This window comes from Seriola dumerili, unplaced genomic scaffold, assembly GCF_002260705.1.
Source record: "Seriola dumerili isolate Sdu_G_001 unplaced genomic scaffold, Sdu_1.0 BDQW01000149.1, whole genome shotgun sequence".
Lineage (NCBI taxonomy): Eukaryota > Metazoa > Chordata > Actinopteri > Carangiformes > Carangidae > Seriola > Seriola dumerili.
The window spans coordinates 9,646,377-9,670,457 of NW_019174404.1; the positions used below are offsets into that span (position 1 = coordinate 9,646,377).

At 37.1% G+C, this 24,081-nt stretch overlaps 1 protein-coding gene across 1 annotated transcript in view; it reads right to left on the reverse strand.

Annotated features, from left to right (window-relative positions):
* begain (brain enriched guanylate kinase associated) overlaps positions 1-21,272 on the reverse strand; it is a 34,628-nt gene extending 13,356 nt beyond the window's left edge. The window contains exons 1-4 of the mRNA XM_022751229.1: positions 21,202-21,272; positions 18,894-19,055; positions 16,828-16,894; positions 4,888-4,995 (exon numbers count right to left, since the gene is read on the reverse strand). Coding sequence (XP_022606950.1) covers positions 4,888-4,995; positions 16,828-16,894; positions 18,894-19,055; positions 21,202-21,272 — 408 coding nt within the window. The remainder of the gene's footprint in view (positions 1-4,887; positions 4,996-16,827; positions 16,895-18,893; positions 19,056-21,201) is intronic.
* Between the last annotated feature and the right edge of the window lie 2,809 nt (positions 21,273-24,081).

Genomic DNA, 24,081 nt, shown 5'->3' on the forward strand with positions numbered 1-24,081 from the left:
ACATAGTAAAACAAGTCATAAAATGTCACCAAAACGTCATAGTATAGTAAGGCATAAAAAGTCATTAAAAAGACGTAAGGCATAAAAATGTCATAGTATAGTGAGGCATAAAAGATCATTTAAACGACATAGTATAGTAAGGCATAAAAAGTGATGAAAACGACATAGTATAGTAAGGCATAAAAAGACATTAAAACAACATAGTAAAACATGTCATAAAAAGTCACCAAAACGTCATAGTATAGTAAGGCATAAAAAGTAAAAAAAACGACATAGTATAGTAAGGAATAAAAAGACATTAAAACAACATAGTAAAACAAGGTATAAAAAGTCCCTAACGTCATAGTGTAGTTAGGCATAAAAAAAACATTAAAACAACATAGTAAAACAAGGCATAAAAAGTCATTAAAAGGACATAGTATAGTAAAGCATAAAAACGTCATATTATAGTAAGGCATAAAAAGTCAATAAAACGACATAGTATAGTAAAGCATAAAAAGTCAAAAAACGATATAGTATAATAAGGCATAAAAAAGTCAAAAAACGTCATAGTATAGTAAGGCATGAAAGTCAATAAAACGACATAGTATAGTAAGGCATAAAAAGTCAAAAAAACGATATAGTATAGTAAGGCATAAAAAGTCAAAAAAACGATATAGTATAGTAAGGCATAAAAGTCAATAAAACGTCATAGTATAGTAAGGCATAAAAAGTCAATAAAACGACATAGTATAGTAAAGCATAAAAAGTCAAAAAAACTATATAGTATAGTAAGGCATAAAAAGTCAAAAAAACGATATAGTATAGTAAGGCATAAAAGTCAATATAACGACAGTATAGTAAGGCATAAAAAGTCATAAAAACGACATAATATAATAAGGCATAAAAAGTCATTAAAAGGACATAGTATAGTAAAGCATAAAAAATGTCATAGTATAGTAAAGCACAAAAAGTCATTAAAACGACATAGTATAGTAAGGCATAAAAAGTCATTAAAAGGACATAGTATATTAAAGCATAAAAACGTCATAGTATAGTAAGGCATAAAAAGTCAATAAACGTCATAGTATAGTAAGGCATAAAAAGTTATTAAAACGATATAGTATAGTAAAGCATAAAAACTTCATAGTACAGTAAGGCATAAAAACGTTATAGTATAATAAGGCATGAAAAGTCAATAAAACGTCATAGTATAGTAAGTTAATAAAAGTCATTAAAATAACATGTTATAGAAAGGCATAAAAACGTTATAGTATAATAATGCATGAAAAGTCATAAAACGTCATAATATAGTAAGGCATAAAAAGTCATTAAAACGACATAGTATAGTAAACCACAAAAACGTCACAGTATAGTAAGGCATAAAAAGTCAAAAAAACGATATAGTATAGTAAGGCATAAAAACATTATAGTTTTATAAGGCATGAAAAGTCATAAAAACGTCATAGTATAGTAAGGCATGAAAATGCATAAAAATATCATACAATAGTAAGGGATGAAATAGCATCAAAATGTCATAGTGTAGTAAGACACAGAAAGTGATAAAAAAGTCATAGTATAGTAAGGCATAAAAAGACACAAAAATGCCATAGTATAGTAAAGCATAAAAAAGCATAATAATGTCATAACATAAAGGCATGAAAAGGCATAAAAATATCATAGTATAGTAAGGCATAAAAAGGAATAAAACCATCATAGTATAGTAAGTCATAAAAAGTCACAAAAACATTATAGTATAGTAAGGTAAAAACCATCATAGTATAGTAAGGCATAAAAAGGCATAAAAACTTCAAATCATAGTAAGACATAGAATAGTGTAAGATATTAATTTTCTTACATGCATATAAGTTTGACTCTAGAATATGAATGATGTTTAAGTGTATATATGTGTAGGAAATGGAGTTATTTAGGAAACATCTGGGGGTCCTGGTTGGATCCAAGAATGTTTGTGTTTGCTTTAATTGTTAGATCCCTACGGATGGAGAATGATGTCAGGTGTTCTGAACAAGGATGATTAACAGCTAAGAGGCCCCATGGACATGAAGATCTCCAGATGAACATCAGCTTGTCACGCCCATCAGAGAGTAAAAGACCAAACAAGCAGACAAAGTTTTGTTCCTAAAAGAGAGACCTTGGTGTCCCTTGTACCGGATCTGTCCTTCATGCACAAATAAAACCTGCCATATCAAAGTGTTGAATCGTTGGTCTGATTGTATTCTTTTTCTTCTTTCTGTCATGAGAAATCATCATTTCAATGAAGCATAAAAAGTTATAAAAAACTCATAGTATAGTAAGGCATAAAAAGTAATAAAAATGACACAGTCTAGTAAGGGATAAAAAGTCATAAAAACGTCATAGTAAAGTAAGGCACAAAAAGTTAAAAGAACATGATAGGATACTAAAGCATAAAAAGTCATAAAAACGTCATAGTATATTAAAGCATGAAAATTCATAATAACGTCATAGTATAGTAAGGCATGAAAAGTCATAATAACATCATAGTCTAGTAGTAAGGCATAAAAAGTCAAAAACGTCATAGTCTAGTAAGGCATAGAAATGTCATAATATTGCAAGACATAAAAAGTCATAGTATTGCAAGCAATAAAAAGTCATAATAACAACATATTCTAGTAAGGCACAAAAAGGCATAACAAAGTCATAGTACAGCAAGGCATAAAAAGTCTCAAAATCCTCATAATTTAGTAAGATATAAAAATGTCATAAAAAGTAATAGTATAGTAAGACATAAAAAGGAACAAAAATGTAATAGTATAATATAGCATAATAAGTCAAAAGAACATCACAGAATACTAAAGCATAAAAAGTCATATCATATTAAAGCGTGAAAATTCATACAAACTTCATAGTATAGTAAGGACTAAAAAGATCCTCAAAACTTCATAGTATAGTAAAGCACAAAAAATCATAGTATAGTAAGGCATAAAAAGTCTTAAAATCATCATAGTGTAGTAAGGCATAAAAAGCCATAAAAACGTCATAGTATAGTAAGACACAAAAAGTCATAAAAAATCATAATATAGTAAGGCATAAAAGCCATAAAAAGATCATAGTATAGTAAGGCATAAAAATGCATAAAAATGTCATAGTATAGTAAGGCATAAAAAGGCATAAAAACGTCATAGTATAGTATGGCATAAAAACGTCATATTATAGCAAGACATAAAAATGTTCTAATATGACTTCAATCCAAACATAGTACAAATGAGTTCACTCAAATATTGTAATGGAGAATTCTGTTCTCCCAAAATATTGGTAGGGACATGTCCCTACCGTCCATATATATACAAACCTATGCCTTTGGTTCAAATAGACCTGTGAGACCTCAGTGATATCTTAGTTAACATGACTGGTGTGGTGTGTTTCTCCTGGGAGAGACAACCACAGCTTCGAGCCAGTTTTTTTGAGGTCTGAAGATGAGGTCTTAATGTACTGTATGTATTTAAAATGCAGTAATGACAGTTTCTTGTGGCTTTATATAAACCTGGTATTCTTGCAGTCAATTAACTAGTAACATGCATGGAAGGATAATGAGACAATGGGCCCCTGGGTACAGACATGTAGAGGGCCTCCCACTCCTCCTACATAGGAGCATGATTCAAAGTGAAATAGACAAAATGACAAGAAATGACAAGGCTTTTCGATTTTGTGTCCTTTATGTTGTTGTTTTTTTCATATTGTCCTTTTGTGCTTGTATTAGTTATTTTGAGTCTCTTTGTGGCTGCTTTACGCCTCTTTGCTGTCATTTAGCATTTCTTTTTGGTTATTTTGCATCTGTTTACGGTCTTTTTTTGTGTCTCTGTGCTCATTTTGCTCACTTCAAACATAGGCTCTGACCCCATGGCCCCCTGACTCCTTTGGACCCTGGGTCTGTGCCTTTTAGCCCTGTTCAGTAATCCATCCATCACAATAACCTATTGTAGATTAAATGGATTTATCACACAAGAGAAATAAAATTTCTTACATTTCATTTAATGTAATATATTTGCTTTTCCCGTCAGGACTCGGTATGACACATGTGAAACATGACTTGCATTCTCCATATTACAAACAATAAATTCAGAGCTTGCTCTCTGGAGAAAATGCCTGCCTCACTGCTGGCTCTGGTTGGACAAATTCTCCACCCATTTAAAATGATCCCTGACCCAATCAGCCTGGACGGATCTGGAGGGATTGTCAAAATGCTCTATAGCTCAGAAGTGCTAAAAACTGCCATGGACCAAGGAGAGAAAATCTAACCTAACCTGGAGCCCCCAGTAGAAATAACAGTAAAATCACATCAAAGAAAGTGAGGCACCATTGCCACATGCCCCTGAGCTCAGATCCACACGGCCCCGGCACCAACTTCTGGCAGCCCTGAGGATGTCCATTGATTTCATGATAATCACTATAAAACACCCAGTGGTTTAGAGTTAATTCCTCTATCTGCTGTGGCTCCTTGAAGCACAATTATCCAGGATGTTGCTGAAATACAGTGGATATGAACAAGAGTGGGTTCACAGAGACTGGTGCCAGTGTGCCAGGAGAAGGTGTTTCTATCACGACAAACAGATTTTTGACAAGTTGTTATTTCATTCTTGCAAGACAACTCTTTTTTGTAGGTGCTAACAGGGCTGGTTTACTGACCAAGCAAGGAAAGCAAGGAAAGCAACTGCCCCAGGGCCCCACATCTCTGTGGCCCTGAATGCCCCAGGATACTGCTTAATTTGTGAGCCTGCAGGTGAATATAATTTGGCCTTAGTCTTATCACACAAAAAAGTTCAGATATTGTACAAATGAGTTACAAAAACCTTACTTTCGGTTATTGCACAGTGCTGACAGGGATGTCAGTGTGAGCCCATAATACATGATGCAGCCCTGAATACTCACATTGTCCTCTCTGAGTTTATTAATGGTAATCTTCGCCTCCATGAGGTGGTTGTTCAGGACGATGATCTCCCGGCTGAGGGCTCTCTTTTCCTCTTCATGGTGCTGGGACTGCAGTAAAAGAGGGAGAATCGACAAGGGAGAAGAGAAATTGGATAGAAAAAAAAGAAAACAAAGGATGACAGTGGTAGACAGTGTAGATGATAAGAAGAGGGGTACAGGGTTAGAGGAAAGAGTTGAGTGTTGAGATAACAAGAGAAAGATGAGGGAGCCAGAGTTGGAGGAGCAATAGAGGAAAAATAAGATGATAGAAGAGGGGAAGAAAAATGAGAGGAAAAGTGTCGTAAGTTACTATCAGTCTGAAGCCAGTGCCAGCAGCAGGTCTTAATTAAAAGAAGATTACACTTGCCAGAGTTCATATCATATCAATTACTCTGGGAGTAAGAGAAAGAGGAGAAATAGAGGGGGAGAGAGACAAATAAAGAAGAGCGAGATGGGGAGAAAGACAAATGAAACACTTGTTCCATTTTCAGTGATTACTGTCAAAGAAATGCAAAATGACTTTGCTGGAGTGACATTTTAGACCCACTAACAGCTGAGCCTAATGATGCTGATGTCTGCTGGCTGCCTAGTCTGTCCTTCTTTCTGCCCACATTTATCTCAACAACTGTTGACCAGACTGTCCTGCATTTCATGGTGCCCTGTGGATCGTTTGTAATGATGGCCCTGATCTTTCATCCATTCGTGATTCATCATCAGCAGAAAATTTCTACTTGTACAGATGAAACTAATGATTCAGACTGCAACATATCTTAACCTAATAAACAGATTTTTTTCACGGATAATAATAAGCTGGCCACATTCATGCTCCCAATGGGATTAACTCTTTTGATTTTAATGACACCATGGACTAGCACTACCCTAACCACGGTCTTTAACTTAACTAAACCATACTGTAAGTGAAAGTAACTAATGTCAGATTTTTAAAAACACTGGCATTCGACTCTGAATCTATCTATCACCGATAATGATTCTTGCTGAGAATAACCAAATATTGATATAGTTATTATTGTTTATTGATAGTGGCGATAGGGTTGGCTAGCTGGGTCTGGGTGATTTGACATGAAATGATTCTGCAGTATTTATGAGTTAAGTACAGACATTAAGTATGCATTCAAAATAACGTGGTAAAACAGTTAAACTTGTGTCCTTTCCTTTAAATCAAATGATGTTTTTGCATATTACTGGAACAAATCCTTTAATTTTCAAATTATATTCAAATTCTCAAATATGTTATGCTGGGAGAGATTTTCTTAAAGATTAACCTATTCTTTAGACATGAGAATTAAAGTGTATTGACATGACAGTTTTGTCATGATAAACAGGCCGAGATTGTAAACTTCATTTTCAATTCATATTAACTGAGCAGCAAAGTCCATGTGCTGATGAGAGCCCAGAACAAGTGATTAAGTCAAACCTTGATTTGAGATTATTTAAATCATTAGTTTGTTAATTCTGTCCAACATTTTTTATATTGTGAGCTACAGTTAAAAATGCAGCCTCAAGGGGCTAGTAATGAGTTCTGTTGTCTGAGAAATTTTCTTTTCTTTTTGTCAGTGTCTCTCTCTCTCTTTCTCTCTTTCTCTCTCCATCACTCACTCACTCACACACACACGCACGCTGCACGCACGCAAACGGTAGTAATTGTAAAACCTACCACACAGCAGAAGCTGACAAATGATACAGCTCTGAGCACTCGCTTGGCCTCCCACCCTTCTCTCTTCTAATCTCTCAATGGCGGTGATTGTTTTGAAATACAGGGGTACAGAGCCAATCTAATAGGTGGCAATTAATGTCAGTTTAAGCAATAGGCCAGCATTGATATTCAAATCCAATTCTGTTAGGGTTTCATTAATCAACTGTCGAGACATGCGGCTCTCTGGCACTCCAGCTCATTACTCTGAGTTTCTATTCACATTTTTCCAATGCTGACTGTGCGGATGACCACATCAAGCCATTTTAAAGCTCAAATATGTAATCGCTCCCTGTTTTGTCTTTGTTAACATGATGTTTTACCGCATCAAAGACAATATCTCACTCAGATGTTAACATGCATAAAAGTGTTGTAGTTTAATGCTTTGTTGCTTTTGGTCTCATGCCTTCTAAATACAAGAGTAACATAAATCCATCAAAAAAATACAAACTACTTGTGTTGTCTGACCCTCTACAGCTCAGATACAGGTGATGAAAGGAGAGGAAAACTACTCATTAAGGTATCATATGTCATAAAGGCAGCTTTGGACATGAATGTTACAAAGACAATTGACAGAAACCTACAGAAGATAAGTTGATCAGTTTTAATCAAAATTGCATGGACACTATCTTTGGTGTTGCAACAGATCTTGTGTAAATAGGTCGTGTAAAGATATACAGTAAAAATACTCAAGTACAAGTAAAAGTGATGCGACTTGGGGGCAGTTTAACAAGCTATAAACACAACATTGACAGATTATCACTGTATAAAGTTGTTAGGTGACTGCGTAAGCTAACAAGTTCCTATTTACATCCTGCAGATCTGACTCTTTAGCTGCTAAATGCGCCACTATGCTTGCCAGCTAGTTGCTAACTTTGTCTATCTGTTGTTTGGGGTTGGGCAGGTTGCGAACAGTGAGTTTTAAAGAAAAACAGCTGATGAAAGGTGATGAGAGTGAATCAAAACAGTGAAACTGCAAGCTCCTACACATTACATATCGCCATTTGGTCCAGTGTTAATATAAAAATATTGACTAGTGCAGCTTTAAAACCTGTTTCACTAAATGCTGGAGTTTTTTGCTCTGTTGGTCTTTGTTTTAGCGATCAACTTCAGAAATTGACTACAGAAATAAACTACAGAAATAAACCTTAAGTTATCGTAAAAGTAACAAAGTGTTCATATCATGTAAAAACATTAATAAGAGCAGCTTTAATACTATTAGCAAGCACAACAGTGTCTATTTCCCAAAGAATCCACAAGGAACATTAAAGTCTAATTTCTGATTCTTCTAATGTCAAAAATATGTGTGCGATATCTGTTGTGATACATGTATTTCAGACTTGGAGTGATGTGTGGGGTAGTGCCAGCTGTCAGCTTTGATAACATTCATATATCCAGTGATTGCTTGGATCTTGTAACATATTGATGCTGCTTTTGCGCATGATTAGAGGTAAAACTTTCTACCTATAAATTAAAAAGTAAAAGAGGGAAATCTTCATAATAGGCTTGATAATGATGAACATGATCTTGTGGTATATTTTGGAGAACGGGAGGAAGTGTAATTTCAATTACAGCATTATGATCCAGCGGAGGAATTACAGCTGGGCACACTGATTTTTGCTATCTCCTCCCGTCACACTGTGTTGGATACACAGGCTGTCACCAAGACGTTCTTATCAGTTGGTGCCACACATATAAGAGAGCAGCATCAAGGAAAATTAATATGCAAATTCTTACTATCATATCTTAAGGAGATTGACCCCATGCAGGAGGAAGAGGAGGATGAGGAAGAGGAGGGATATTGTTTCTCACTTCATGGCAATTCAGGGACTTAGTGCTGCCTCTTTTTGTCTTTTGACCTTGTATGTATGGAAGTATCTTTTAACTGAGTAAAAAGGTAAAAATGACCAGTTAACACATTTAAATCCTGTCTCAGCTAACAAACGGTCAATTCACTCCCATATAATGCAAGTATTTAATGTATGGTAATAAAACAATAACAACAACAAAAAAAACTAAGCTTGTAGAGCTTGTTTCAATTATTGATCAGCAGGATTTGTTGAATTGAGTGCACAGTGTATAAAAAGTGAAAAATATGTCAGTTTTTCTTAGACACCCTCATTTTGTTTTATTTTGCTGGAGATTTTGCCTCTACACTGGACAATAAATGAAGGCTAAATCCCATGAGGTGCAATTACTGAAAACTTGGTTCACGGAGGAGAGCAGAAAACTCCACTCCTTTTAAAACACGATTTTATTTTGGGGCTGGAAAAAAACAAGAAAAGAAACAAATTAGATTTTCTAACCTCATTAAAGAGGATTTTCAAATCAAGACACCAAAGATAACGACCCCCCTGAAGAAAGCTGATTCTAAAGCTGTACAACAGTTTTTCAGGGTCGAGGAGACCCCAAACAAGTCGATCAATGCACACAATGCAGGTATCTGGCAGACCCAAAGTGATTGCTGTCCATGTCAACCTACCATGTGAGGCTTACAATGGTTACTGCAATAAATAAGCCTCCGTCTTCGACTGACAGAGATGAAAGATGAAATTGAGCCTTACCGCCAGGACCATTCTGGTGGTTTAACAAATCGCTCATATGTCACATCACCAGTGATCATCGATTAGGTTTTTTTCATTGTTTCATCTTGCAAGCAGCCAGTATGGTTTAGTACATCAACCTGACAAGCATAAACCTAGCTTGAAATACAGTAGGTAATCCATCATGATCAACATCTACTCCACCTAATTAAGCTTTTTATTTCTTGCTGTCAGCGTTGTTATTGCAGATGATGCAGGTGTGAGCACAAACTGGTTGGATACTCTTCCTTGATGATTTGATATTGCTTTGCAGATGACAAGAAGCGTTGCATTAATGAGCTGCTTTGTTGGGAAATCAAACTTTGACGGCAAAAAAAGCTAACATGGACTTAAAATAGTTTCTGTTTGCTACCAACTCGTAAAAGACATTGTTGTTGTTTTTCTATATTTTTTTCTTATTGTCACCAAATACAATGAAAACACCAAAACCCATATGTTATTAAAGTGCTATTCTATCTTGAAATACTGTCTGAATTCCCTGTTCCTTAGTCCAGTGTCTACTGGGCCCTACTGCAGATGTGAATGTTTAAAAATATCATAAATACATAGATCCATTTTTACAAATGGCTTCCTAAAACAGCAGGGCCTTGTAGTATTTAGCAAATGTTACTAAAAGAGGAGTAAATACAGCAGTTTGTTTGGGACTATTTTTGACTGCGGATTATTACACAGTTGGTGCTCTATTGAGTATGGGATTGACTCAAAATAAACTACAATGTCCATATTCATTATCATTCCACCCAGTACAACAGCATGGCTCATTAATGTGTCTATAATAGTTTTTGGACAACAATGGAGCTTTATGGCACAGAAGAATAAGCTATATTGGGAATTGGCTATACAAACAATACGTTAGCAGTTCATTGTTGGTTTTTTATCTTGCCATAGGTTTGTTGACAATAAGAAAAATGCAGAATATCACCAAAATTATCTTTTAATCAATACATTTTTTGAATCAAAAGAACTGACCAAGAATGAATTAAAAGTTAGAAAGTTGGCCTCCCTATAGATATCTCAAAACTAATTTCATATATCTACATTGTAGATCATATACTGAAATGGAAACCAGTGGCTGACTGGAATATAAGAATAACATTTTTTTATTATAAATGTGTAGTAAGCTAAGGAATTTGTGTATGAGCAGAAAACACCAAATTCTTTGACACTGAGTTTAACATGTCTTTTTACAGTTCAGGCTGATTTTCTGCTCCAGAGAGAATCAGGAGTTAATAATTATCTGTCTGGTTTAACTGTGCTGCAGCTCTCCTGTGTGTAATTTGCACTTTTCACTGAAAAGTTATGATTAACAACTGTAGTGTTAATGGCATTAATTAGTGCACTGCAGACGGGCCTTGTTGCTGCTCTACACATATACAATGGTACACTCACACAGAGCAACACATTAACACACAAGACACAAAGGGCTTCCTCACACACGTCTCTCACTTACCACCAGGGCTGTTATTCATCAGCATCTTTCACACTGGTAACATAGCTGAAGAAGCCATTATTTGCTATTTGGTTATTCTTTTGGGAATCAGTGACTTCAAAACAAGAATAAATGCCTCTCTGTCTCCGGTTTCTATGACTACTCTGTTCACCAACCACACACTCCTTACTTTCATGTACCCCTTGTTTTAGATTTAGATGTCAGCTGCACGAACAATTACTGGTCTGATATGGCAAATGCATGATAAACTGAGCAGCTAAAATGCATTGATCCTGGATCAATTAATATTGATTATCTTAATGCTTTTATATGGAGGCTTGGCCAAGAAAGAACCGATCAGAAGCCCCAAAGATTAGACTGAGCCTCTGTTTCATAAATAAACATAAATAATTCAGACTGATTATGACAGGCGGTAGATTAATGCATCTGAATAGAAATGAACCAAGGTAAACCAAGCAGCCACTCAGCGGGAAACAAAGAGGAGGGCTGCAACTAGCACTCATATTTCATTATTGATTATCCTATTGATCAAACTTTCAATTGAGAAATAATTTTAGTCTATAAATTATGAAAAATAACGACAAATGCCAATCACAGGTTTTAAAATAGCTTGTTTATTCTGATCAATAGTCAGTTCTGAACTTTAAAAATACACAGCATGTTTCCCTTGAGGCACTGCACGAAAAACTGAATTTCAATGCTTTCAAATATGCTTGTTTTAACAGATATATAATTCTTTCGTTCTTTATTTGTATGATGTATGTTTTGTCTTCATCAATATTTTTTTGTTATATTTTTAAAATTGTATAGTTTTATATATATATATATATATATATGTATATATTGTATATATACATATATATAGTTTATATACTCAGATATCACTTGATTTGAATAGGATTTACCACATTAAATAAAGGATGGAAAAAAACACACAAAAACAAGTTACTTACATTACCATATGAAACTAAAATTAAGGGGATCTGAGAAGCAGTTAGATTTTCAGCTTTCCACTTAACACCTCAGATTTTAGATTTAACATCACTGATAACTCCTCAGTCATATGATGGAAGGGCAAATGGGAGACAGACAATACCAGTACCAGTGTAACATCACCTACTTTAGGCTTTAATATTATCTCAGCTAAAACCTTTGTGACTTGTTATGTCTCATTAGTTATAAACCACTTTTCTTAAGCATCCAACCATTAAACCATTTCCTCTATAAAGTTTGATCTTACACTCAGATTTTTTATTGAACGTGATAGAAGATTACAAATAATTTTAAGCAATTCACAGAAGGACTGTGTTAAGTGGTGACAGCTGCTGATGAAGTGGAAATTGTCCTTATTAGGAGGGCAGTCACTGAGTAAGACCTTGATTTCCTGGCAGTTCCAGGGCGGCTGTTAGTTAGCTGACCCTGCCAAATACTCACTCTTATGAGGATGTAGAGAAACAATGGCTTTCAGCACCATGGACAGGTCCTTCACAAGTGAAGAACTATAGCACAGCATCTTGTTTAAAAAAATAAGATTAAATACTATACATAAATAGCCCATATTATATGAATAACCTATTACACAATCATAGGTATTAGTACAATTTGTATCTTACATTATTAGTAGTTAATTACAGTTTATTACAGACTGTTCAGTCTGAATCTTTCAGGTTTCATATATTCTAATGCAGTCTGTATGGTATATTTTGGGCACCACAGAAAAAAAGGCTACCTGACTAACAATTGTATGCAAATATGTATGTCCTTTCTGCTTGAATCAGCACTGTCTCAGAAAGGGCTCAATGATTAATTTGAACTCTCACTATAAAGTCTCACAGACACCAATCTATAACTAGTCCAATACCTGCACTGCCAAAGCTATATTTCAGCACGGTGAATTCTTACCCTTTTTTTTAAAGACAGATAATGTATAATTCTGCTAATGCAAACAGCTTCCTCTGCAGCACGGTTTATCTATAGATCAGATCCACACTGACTGCAGCTTCTCCAATGTCATCACAATGTGCATCTTGTCAGTTCTTCCAGGCGTTCATCTCTTGCTCTGCTCTTTATGAAATAGTTTTATTCTTTGCCTTTTTTTTCAGTTGACCTTGCCGGTTCAGGCCTCTCAGAACTTTTAATTAGGTCTCTGATTTGATTGGAGCTGCCTTTGTCACTGCTTGCCTGCCTGGGATGTCTTCTACAAAGGAACATATTCCCCCCTTGAAATGCCATTGCATGACATGGCATCAAAAGAAATGGCAATCCCAATGAGGCCTGTCTGCAAAAAAAATTCCATACTGTCTCTAGCCATGAAGACCGATTGGCTTCACCAAGGTTCTCTGCTAGATAGACAATCCCTTTGAAAAGCCAGCAGCATCACATGACTCAAATACATTGATGTGTGTGTCTACTGTATGAGGGAAGACATTGTAGACTTCCAGTCTGTTCATGGTACGGCAAAACAAGAAGGTTTACAATGGAACATAATAAATAATGGGCAGCAAATACTGCAAGACGGATGGTGTTGTAAATGGCTGTCGTCTGAATGTACAGTACTGTGTTTCATGTCAGGGTTGACTTATTAGAATTTTCATGCCTCACTGCTCCACCAGCATGCAGGAGTTTACAGAAAAATCCATCCAGAAAATCGCCACTGTTGTCTTCACCACAATTGCCGTCATTGTGGTCAGCTTCTTGCCAGGTTAGGATTCCAACAGTGTCAATCGTTCAGGAGGTTTTAACCGGCAGCCAAATTTGGTGTCCTCCTCTCCATAACAGATGGACCAGGGGATTAAAACAGGTAGAAACACTGAATAAAGCAGATTCATGTTAAAAATAAGTATTTCACCAACACTGTTTGGCAGACACAGCACGTCTTGGAGGGGCTGTGAGCCGAGCTGATGTTTGCTTGGCTTGTTTCTCATATAACTTAAGATCCAGACCTCCGATGATAAAAATCCTTCATCTGGTCAAAATACATATTTGAAAACGATCAAGATCTAAAACATGTATCATAAAAGTGTGGCTAAAAACTGGATAAAAAAATTCAATCTCAATTTCGATTGTGGTGGGCAACCACAACCCTGACACATGTGCAAAGGGGATATTACACCATTGAAAGGTGACCAAATGAAACTGACCACTACCTTGATTAAAATCATTGGATAATGCTTGATTTGAAAATTACTGGGAATATTTGGCATAATGTAAGTACACAACAAAACAAAATATATAACATAGGTCTACATTTTACATATTATAACTTTTTTTTATTTTTTTGCAGTTTTTAATAGAAATGGTCAGGAAAGTAATGAAATAGAAAAATCATCAAACTACAGAAATGCATTTTACCTCACTATTTAGCTCACCATGGGTCAATATTCTACCAACTGACTGGTGGTTCTTTAATAACTTCACACAGTTTAATTCCATCACATTGTGTGTGCTGGGCAGACAGGCCCTGTGGATCAAACTTCTGATGAGATTACGATCCACTTTAATCAAGATAGTGTAAGTCATAAGGATGGACCTCGCTGTGGAGCCGGCTCATCTTCTGCACTGATTCTGGCTGATAAGTCCTAAAGCTGAGGCTGCAAGGGGGGAAAACTCTCTGGGAACCTCTCAACCTGAAGTGATTGGACAGCTGCTGCTGAGGTGACCAGAACACCAGTTAGCTATAATCGTTTTCTAACAGGGTTGCATCGCAGAAAAGACCAATTACTTTGGACATTGATTGCACTCCCTGTCTTTGATCATGTAATTGCTTTGAGAGGGACAAGAGTGGTTCTACTACTAAACAGGTGTGTTCAAAAAAGATTATAGCAGAGTTCTCATTTCTTAAAAAAGAGACAGAGGGAGAGAGAAAGCAGAAAGATTGAATGTCATTATCACTCTTAAACTTTCTGGTATGAACAAGACCATAGTTTATCATCATGTCAGTTATTATGATCACTGTATCTGAGGATCTGAAGCTTGAGTTTTATTGATATTTTGTATTTCTATCTGCCTCTCGACCTCGAAAGTCTGGCACTTTTCCAGTTATTTTCTCTTTCAACAGAGGCCAAGACCTCTCAGCATGGCTCCTCATACTCAATACAATACAGTAATTAAATTATATTTCAATATGTGGGCGCTGATCACATTACACTACACTCATTTGGCAGATTCTTTTGTCTATCTGCAGTGAGTATCGCCAATGTAAAGTGGGCACATGCAGTGCTATTGTTTGTGATTGGCAGTTGGTCTCCTCTCCTGGTTTAATCATCAGCATGAAAGATGAGTAACTGCGTTAGAAAATGTAACTCCGTATCCTAGAAATTGTGTTTATACCAGAGACTGGGTTTGCACCTTTAGTGCTGTGTGTGGTTTGGTTTTAGAAACAAAACCGTGATTTTGCTAAATGTCAGCAAGGTAAACACGTCTCATGCTACAAGTCACTGTTGCTGTATTTGATATTAAACCGACACCACAATCTTTGCGCTGTGAGTGCCTAAATGTAACCATAAAAAAGTTTATTCATGCTGAAGTTGCTATGAGAGGATATCGCATTGTAAGAGCAGAGATTGTAGAAATATAGATATTGCACGTTCAGTATGAACAGTTTGCAACTTGGTAGATGCTGTAGGTTTATTTATAATAAATTATCCTTTATAATAATAATAATAATAATAATAATTTTGTAAGCAATGCCCTATCACCAGGCTTAAAATTTTGTTTAGTTTACTGCTAACGGCAAGCTGGTGCCAAAGGTTACGCCTTGGTGAAATCTGTTAACACAATCATCAGTTTAAATGTGCTCATTTTTCAATTATGCCTCAATTGGATGATTTCGGAAACTCTAGTGCAAAGTTTTGTAAAATTGCTACAGCTCTAATTTACACTTCTGACTGGTGTCTTCTCCTTAAAACAGCAGATGAGACCCTTGGGGTTTGTAGTGTTTAGAACCATCCACCAAACTCAGACTTTCTCAGAAAAAAGGTTGAAATACTGAAACTGATTAACATCACATAAACTTATATCATTAAACTGTCCAGGAAATTCCTGAGGATATCATTAGAAGAAAAAATTTAAAGGGTATTTACAATGAGTAAAAAATACTTTAACTCTAGGTGTATTGGTCTTTTCTTGTTGGTTTTATACTATTTTCTCTTGGATTTAACTGAAACCATAACAAAGTGCTCAGGAAACAGTTGCTGCCAAGGCAACAACTTTTTCTTGGCTGTCCTTGTTTAACAACTGGTGTAACCTGACAGGGAAAGAAGAAGAGTTTCATACAAAAGCAAACTGTAAGTAATGGTTTCCTAGTAACTACAGGACTTGAATAAATGATTCCAGCTCAAGCTTTAGGTCACAAGCTGTTGAGCTCTATATGTGTGTGTGTGTGTGTGTGTGTGTGTGTGTGTGTGTGTGTGTGTGTGTGTGTGTGTGTGTGTGTGTGTGCAAGCGTGTACAAGTATGTGGATAAGTTCACAAATCCCCAACACCTCCTTACATCTATTATAAGAGTCTTAGTGAGAGCTCTCTGGTACTTTAGACACCATTAGGCTTCTGCACTTCTTGTTAATATCAATAGCAACAACCACAGCAGTCAGAAAATGCTCAGAGAGAGAGAAAGAGAGGCTGAAATGTGGTCAGACACACAGTGATGAAGCCTGAAGGCTGGAGAAGCTGGAAGGATAGCCGTTTAAATTTGTAACACCTACTATGTGGTGGAGGAAGTAGTCACATCATTTGCTTCAGTAAAAATAGTAACACCACAACAGAAAAATCCTCCATTGCAGGTGAATGCCCTAAATCTAAAGTAAAACCAAAAAAAAGTAAAGTATTATCAGCAAAATGTAATGGAGGTTTTGGTGTATAAAAGTGTGTAAATCCACAAATGTAAAACATGTCGTTGGGAAAGTACATACAGTAGCTATAGCTATTTATCTCCAGTCAAAATGTTTTTCAATATTTCCTTTGTATTGCCAGAGAAAATAATCTCTGGACAAAGTCAGAGTTGTTATGGATTTTTACTTGCACCATCTCTTTACAGAATAAGATATGATTTTGATTGTATCAGATGACATTTGTGTTTGATATATTAGTTCCAGTAATGCGAATTTAAAACTGCAAACACCTCAGCGGGAGTCTCTTACCGTCCTGTGCATCTTGTCCTCCAAATCCTGGTTGATCCGCTGTAGAGCTGCATAGCTACTCTGGATCCTGAAAGAACAGAAGAGAAAAGAGTTGTGCCCTGTAAAAATGCAAATCACAACATATGATGACTAAAGAGTGTTTTACTGGCCATAAGCCTGAATAAGCACCAGTAATCTCCGCATAAACTCAGATGGAGAAATAAATAAATTACTAGATCAGGGCACTGACGGAGAATCTTGGAGGGGATTTGCAGGATATTTTAAGTAGTGACTGAGATTTGAAGATCACTCAGGATAAAAATCCGCTGAGCTAAAACACAGTAAAAAAAAAGGGCTGATGATATGTTTAAGTGCCACAGCAGGAGATAGTAAGGAAAAAATATTATGTGATCATAAAAAAAAGTTTTTAATCCTTAAATATTTTATGAAAAGAAATCAGTAAACATGCAGAAGCAGACACATAGCACGGACTTTGCAAACTTTTTGTGTCTTTTCTTTTTAAATTCTCCCTCTTGCTTTTGTGTTTCTTCATAACTTCCTCTCTGCTTTTATTTCTCTTGCCTCTGTTGCTCTTTGGTAAACTTCCAGTGCATTAGTAACTGTCTGTATGTTAACTTGTTCCTGTTATTTCATCATGCTACATCTCTGTTAGGTGTCACATTTTCACATTAGCTCTTGAGCCTAAGAGAGTGTTGATAAAGCAGCATTTTTGACTCCATTAGTCAGACTGACATGGAGATTGTGGGTAATGGAGACAAAAACCAAAGACAAATCATGAAACAAAGAGCTGAAAGAGATTTGAGAAGGTAAAGACAGAGTGTAAATGAAAATGAAGACGTATCATTGGGAGAGAGTGGTTCACTGATTGATGGAGAGCAAAACCGGACATTATGAGAGGCAACACTGAGTGATGGTACTGATTTAAGAGGAGCTCCTTTGCTGAGCTGAGTCTGTCAGGCAGCACTTCCTGTCTAACAACAAGCTCTACCAATCTTGCAGATGGTTAAAATTAGGGAGAGGGCAGGGGCTGGTCTCTGCCAATCATAACAAAAAAAAAGAAAAAAAGATGGGATTTGTGCAGAGCCTGAGAGGATCAGACTCCCCTGCACAGATTTAAACGTGGACCATACTGTCTGCTTTCCAAGTTTCCAAGTTTCTGGCCAGAAACGAGCTTCAAGGAAGAGTTTCAATTCTATTTAAACAGCTTATTTATCACATTTATTTATACCATGGCCACAGAGAACGTTCTCTTCTGTCTGACCAGAAGGTTTGCAATATTTGTAGATAATCTCCTCACTCTGAGGTTATCATCACGCTAAATTAAAACTTATAGCTGCAGGGCCACTCATCTATTTGTTACGAAGCTACAGCTCCTTCTCCTTGTTCGAATAATAAATGAAGACTTGATCCAAAGTTGTCATAGATAGCGCCAAAACAATGCTTTCATTTAAAAAGCATACTGCCTTAAAGTATGAATGAATACATTGATGCCATCATTTAACTCCATCCCATGCAGTGAAAAGGAGCTTGATGATAATAATGCATTATTTTTCAATAACAACAGGGCTTGTTTTGATTAAAGATTACTATGCGGCCAAACCTCCCACATACTATCTAGCTTGTTCATACGTCAATGATCTTCATTAGGGAAATGTAACCATCATCACACAAGGTTCATATACAAACACATGTACATTGATGCTCATTCGATTATTTAATCACTGGACCACAGAAGGTAAGTCAGTTGGTGCAGAAAATTAGGTACGGTCATGCAGTCAAAAAGGCACATAATGATACTGATACTATACTCAATTATTACTTAATTAGGAGTTATTAGTTATTTTCATTTATGTGCACAGGGAAATTACAATATGGTTAAGGTTAGAGAAAGATGATGATTATGGAAAATTAACTATAGTCAAGGTGTGATTAAGGTTAGGCAAGTAAAACACATGGTGAAGGTTAGGGAGAGATCAAAGTTAGATCATAGATAATCTGGGCAGCACATGCATACAATATAAAAAGACAATCAGCCCACAGAGTTGTACACATGTGCACACACACACCTGCGTAGTTTCTCTGTAAATTTCTCCAGTTCCTCCTGGGCCCGGCGCAGCTCTGTCTCGAGGTACTGCCGAGTAGAGTCGAACTCCGTTTCCACCATCTCTAGTTTGTGGGTGGTGTACGACAGGCGCTTACGGAGGTCATCCTTGTGGTCGTGGAAAGAGCTGAACAGGCAGCAGGGAGAGTTTAGTGAACAGGATTCCCACAAGACACAGTCACAACGATGATGTACATTCACTGGTGTCAAAGTTTGTCAGACTCGTAGAGCCAAGTAGAGAGGGGGAGAGAGAGAGAGAGAGAGAGAGAGAGAGAGAGAGAGAGAGAGAGAGAGAGAGAACGGAGACAGATATGAGCTGAAAAGGCAATAGAGTAAGTAAGTGTGCATGTGTTTGTGTGAGAGGGAGGGAAAGGGATGAAGTGTTGCTGGAGTGTAATTCAGTTTGGAGCGAGAGAGTTCCGAGGCAGGGGGGAAGGCAGGGAGGCCAATGGGGAGGAGGAGATGGATGGAGGAGGAATACTAATCATTTCCCATTCACAGGGAGGGAGCAGGGCTGGGAAAGGAGCTCCCATCGGTGTAATGGTGAATTCCCTTATACACAACCCTTCTTATCGAATCTCTGAAAGAAAAGGAAAGGATTTTTGCCCCCAGACACAGACCATGGGTGACTCATAGGAGGTGAAAATATAGAATGGAATAGAAAGGTTTTGTGTTTGATCAAGCTTTAAAAGAGGGTGAAAGAGCAAAGAAAAAGCATGAGAGAGAGTGAGCGAGAGGCCAGAATACCACAGTTTCAACACCACCACCATCAACAACAACAACATAAGAGGTAGGGAGCAATATTTCGACCGTGTGTTTGATGCAGGTTTGAGCGCGGGGGATGAAAACACACCGACAGGCTTGACTGAGGGAATGGATGTGGTAATGAAAGGCTAGAGATGGGGAGCAGGGGCAGTGTGTGCGCTCAGAGGGATTTAGCATTTTGCCAGACTGATGGAAACTTGGCTCACAGGGAGGTTCGACAGCTCAGCGCTGCCATCCAGCAGGCACAATGAGAGCACCTCCAAGTTCACCTCGGCCCAGAGCCTCAATTAGGAAGCTGGCACTAAAGGAGGAGAAAATTGTGTCCAAAGAAAGACTTATGGACTCTATTATATCAATACATGTGAGAGCCAATGGAGTTACCTTAATTTTTAGGTACTTGGTTTAAGATCTCCACTAATTAAGCATAAATCAAGCAGAAAGTAATCAGTATATAACTAGCCAAGCAAAAATAAGCCCATAGACGTGGACCCTAACATAAGAATTGTAGATAAACATATGGCCCTGTGCAAAAACAGCATGTTAACTATTTTAAACAATAGAACAAAAATTTGAAAAATACGCTTATTTGACTTCTTTGTGAGAATGCAGTGAGGAGACCAGTGTTATCATTCAATTTGGGATTCACTTTCCTGCTGAGGGATAGATGAGAAGAGTGATACCTCTCTCATATCTGTGCGTCAAGAACAGAGCTGGAGCCAGAAGGTTTGCTTAGCTTCCTTAGACAGGAAGCAGGGGGAAACAGCTAGCCTGGCAGTGGCACTCGTTAAGTAACACGTTATATTTCACTTATTTAACTTGTACCAGAACATAAACAGAAAACAGCAGTTTGTGGTTTTATGAGTTGAAACTATTTGTTGGCAAAGAACAACAGGGAGCAGCGCAGAGTTGTACCAGTGTGCTGGGCGTCTAAATATGTACTACGTTCCTCAGTCTTTATGCTAAGCTAAGCTAATTGCTTAGCAATAACATTTTATACCCATACACTGAATAGTTTAATGCATCCAACATGCTGAGGCTGGCAGCTGCAGCACACTCCACTTGCCTGATGTCACAACAAAACAAAATCTTTACAACCTCTCTGCTGTCTAACAGCTGCAAGTGATGTTGTAAAATCACATAGCAAGGAGCCAGAGAGTTTTGTAAGTACATGTGAAAATTGCTCTGGGCTCTTATCAGTAAGTAATGCTGGTTTAATTAAGTCTGAGAACACAGCCACTGATTTTTTTTCTTTTTTTTTAGGGTATTACATTTTTTTGATGGCATCCAGATGTATAAGACTTTTGCTGTTAAAATTCAGTGCAATGTTAACTTTAATGTAGATGTCAGCTGATACATGATCAAGATATATGAAGGTGAATGATGAGAACGAATACATGCCACATTATGTTTTTAATGGCTTTTTAATGGTCATGCCCTCCCAGTGAAAATCCATTTCCATTAGTCAAAATGAATGAAATGAATTCCCCAATAAGACTGACTCATCTTACCTTCTTTTCTGATGTTTGCAACCATTTCTCTGGGTTTTGAGGGCAGTTTTGCCAATATATATCTTTTTCATATTTTTCGCTCTGCTTCGGCTCTCATGTGTGTATCGTTGTTGCCTCTGTTGCTGGATGGCTGAATGTTGAAGCCAAGTTTGAACTCTAACCACAAACCAACAGTCAAAGCTCTAAGTCTTGCCTGGGGAGGCAGATAGGAGTTGGCTATCTGTGATGACCCTGGCAAGAGAGCAGAGAGAAACAGCTTTGAAGTCCCACAGATTTAGCAGCACATTTAGTTCTGTTGACTCCAAAGAAAAAAAAAGCAGCAATTTTGTGTGCATTCAGAAAATGAGCCAGTTTGGAGCAGAGCTGTGCAGGGATCAATAAGATAAATTCAGTGAGTAAATGTAAATAGTATGCAATACTTCGAATGATTGCATCTCCAGCTAAACTTTTCCTATAAATCTATGATCCAAAACACAAGAGCATTTGAATTTCTAAAAAATAACTGGTTACAAAGTTAAAGAAGTCTACAACACTGAATATAGAAACATCAAGTCATCAAGTCTCCTTTTTCATCATCATTTCTCTCTCTTGTTGGGAATAAATGAATACCACCACCACAAACTGCAGGACCTCATGGAATAGTGAGTTATTGACCAGCTGACCACAGAGGTTATTCCTCAATAAATCAGTCTTATGATAGGTGTGTATTTCCATTTCCATCCCTCATCATTGCTTGGTGGTGCTGGGGCTTGAACTCAGGGCTCATGCACCGTAACAACTTAATAACCTGCCACTGGCAATCATAAAATGCCAAAATAAACCTTTGTAGGCGTCTTTAGGCGGCTGCATTTGAGTCTTGTTGATGTAATTGAAACACATACTCACTAAGCCTCTAGCAGTGATTGTCCAGTCAAGGATGCTTGGTATATAAAAGAGTTTGGTGTCTTAATCATTTCCAAACCCCCCCAAAAAAACAACATGCAAAAGTATATAAAATTGATTAAACAGTGTGCATATTTGCCTCTACAGCTGTAAATGTTAACATTTTCAACTAATTAGCTTACTGCAGAAATCTAATGGAGTATTGTTTCCAGGGCCATTGAGCATTTTATTAGATAAGTACATTTTGTCATTTCAAAAAAAATCCATTCACAACTGGATCATCCATTGTGTAGAATGATATATAGTGTCCATGATGGTATCAGAGTTTAGGCCAACATTAGCATCTCTATCCTGCTCTTTATTGCATTTGGGAAAGTTTTCACACCAGCAGCAGCAGCCAAACTCTTTTTGCAAAATAGTGAGACATCAATTAGTCCTAATCTTAAAAGACATTTAGTCATTTTCTCCTTATGTTAAAAGAGAAACATGTTTGAAAATGTGAATAAGCTCCTAATCTCTGTCCTGCTTGTCCAAGATAAGCAGCCAAATAGTGTTATGTTAGAACGAAAACACAATCTGATCTTACAAATTTCCTGTCACATACTGGGACTACTACTGTCTCCATATTTCCATGTCTGCTATATGGGTTGTCAACTATTAAGAATACTAACTTTTTACCTGGGATGTGTCAACTAGCTTTAGCCTCAGTCCTTTAATACTATACCATGTGTACCAGTCACTGAATATTTGAGCCTTTTACAGGCTTTGAGTTATTAAATGAATTAGTGGGAAATGGTAAAAAGTAAGCAGTGGACAGTTCATTGAATTTTGGCATTAGGATTTGCTTAATGTTAGTTAGCTACAGCTGGTAAAAACAATTAGCAGCAGCTGTGTTGTCAACCAAATCCAAAGTGGTCAACTAGTTGCAAAGCTGCTTTTGTCTACTGAGTGAAATCAAGGACCCTATTGTTTCAGAAATGACTGCACACTGTGAGTGGTAGATCTGCCATCGCTGTCTTTGTACACTGCCTTATGTGTCATGCCATACCGTCTGTGTACCATGCTCACACGGCTTGACCGGTGTAACAACAGTAACAATGGGGGACGTCACTTAGCGAACGGTCAATTTACCACGACACCTATCTTCTCTAAACATCTCCGACTATAACTGGGGTGCGAGCATTTTGATAAAGTCCATATATGTGGCTTTTAAAACTCACTGTGTTCGGTCCTTAAGAGCCAAGTAAGCATAAATACAGACAGGGGTTGCCAGCAGCATAACTTTTATCAGTCCGCACAGAGTTGCAGGGTAGCAGTTCAACAACAAAACTGGAATGAATGTTTTGTTGCCTGCTGCCATTTCTAAAAGCACCATTATTTATTATTTTTAATCTCCCTTCAACACTGGCTCAGGAAACAATGGCAGTATCTGGAAACTCTGATAATACAGTTGCTATAGCCATTTTCTTATCTGCAAGTCACAGAGGGAGGGAGAGAGAAAGAAGACAGAAATAGTTGCTGAATTGGTAAGGAAGTGCAGTTGCATAGAATCCATCCTCACATGCACACACACAAACACAAACCTCCCTGCAGTGTATATGAAGTACCCTCACTGTATCATAACACCTCCTCCAGGGGGATAAACAGCAGATCTTAGTGCCTCAGGTGTTGTTTGGCAAGGTAAACACTATCCACATGAAGGAACAAATCTTAAATCCTTAGAGAACTTCATGATAGGCTCACTGCTGTTTCTACACTGCCAGAGAAACTCAAAACAGCAAAAGATATGTAAATCAAACACACTTTCCTCTCTTCAGAGTTCCCTCATAAGTATTAAGAGGAGTCTATAGTCTGGATCGAAACACAAGTAAACCCTGTTTACCTGAAATACTTTCCCCAAGTGTTACAACTTGTCATAATGATCACACAGTGCACACTACTGGCTGTACAACAAATGGTTGCTGTAATGCTGCAAACTGTAACCTACTTCAGGCAGAC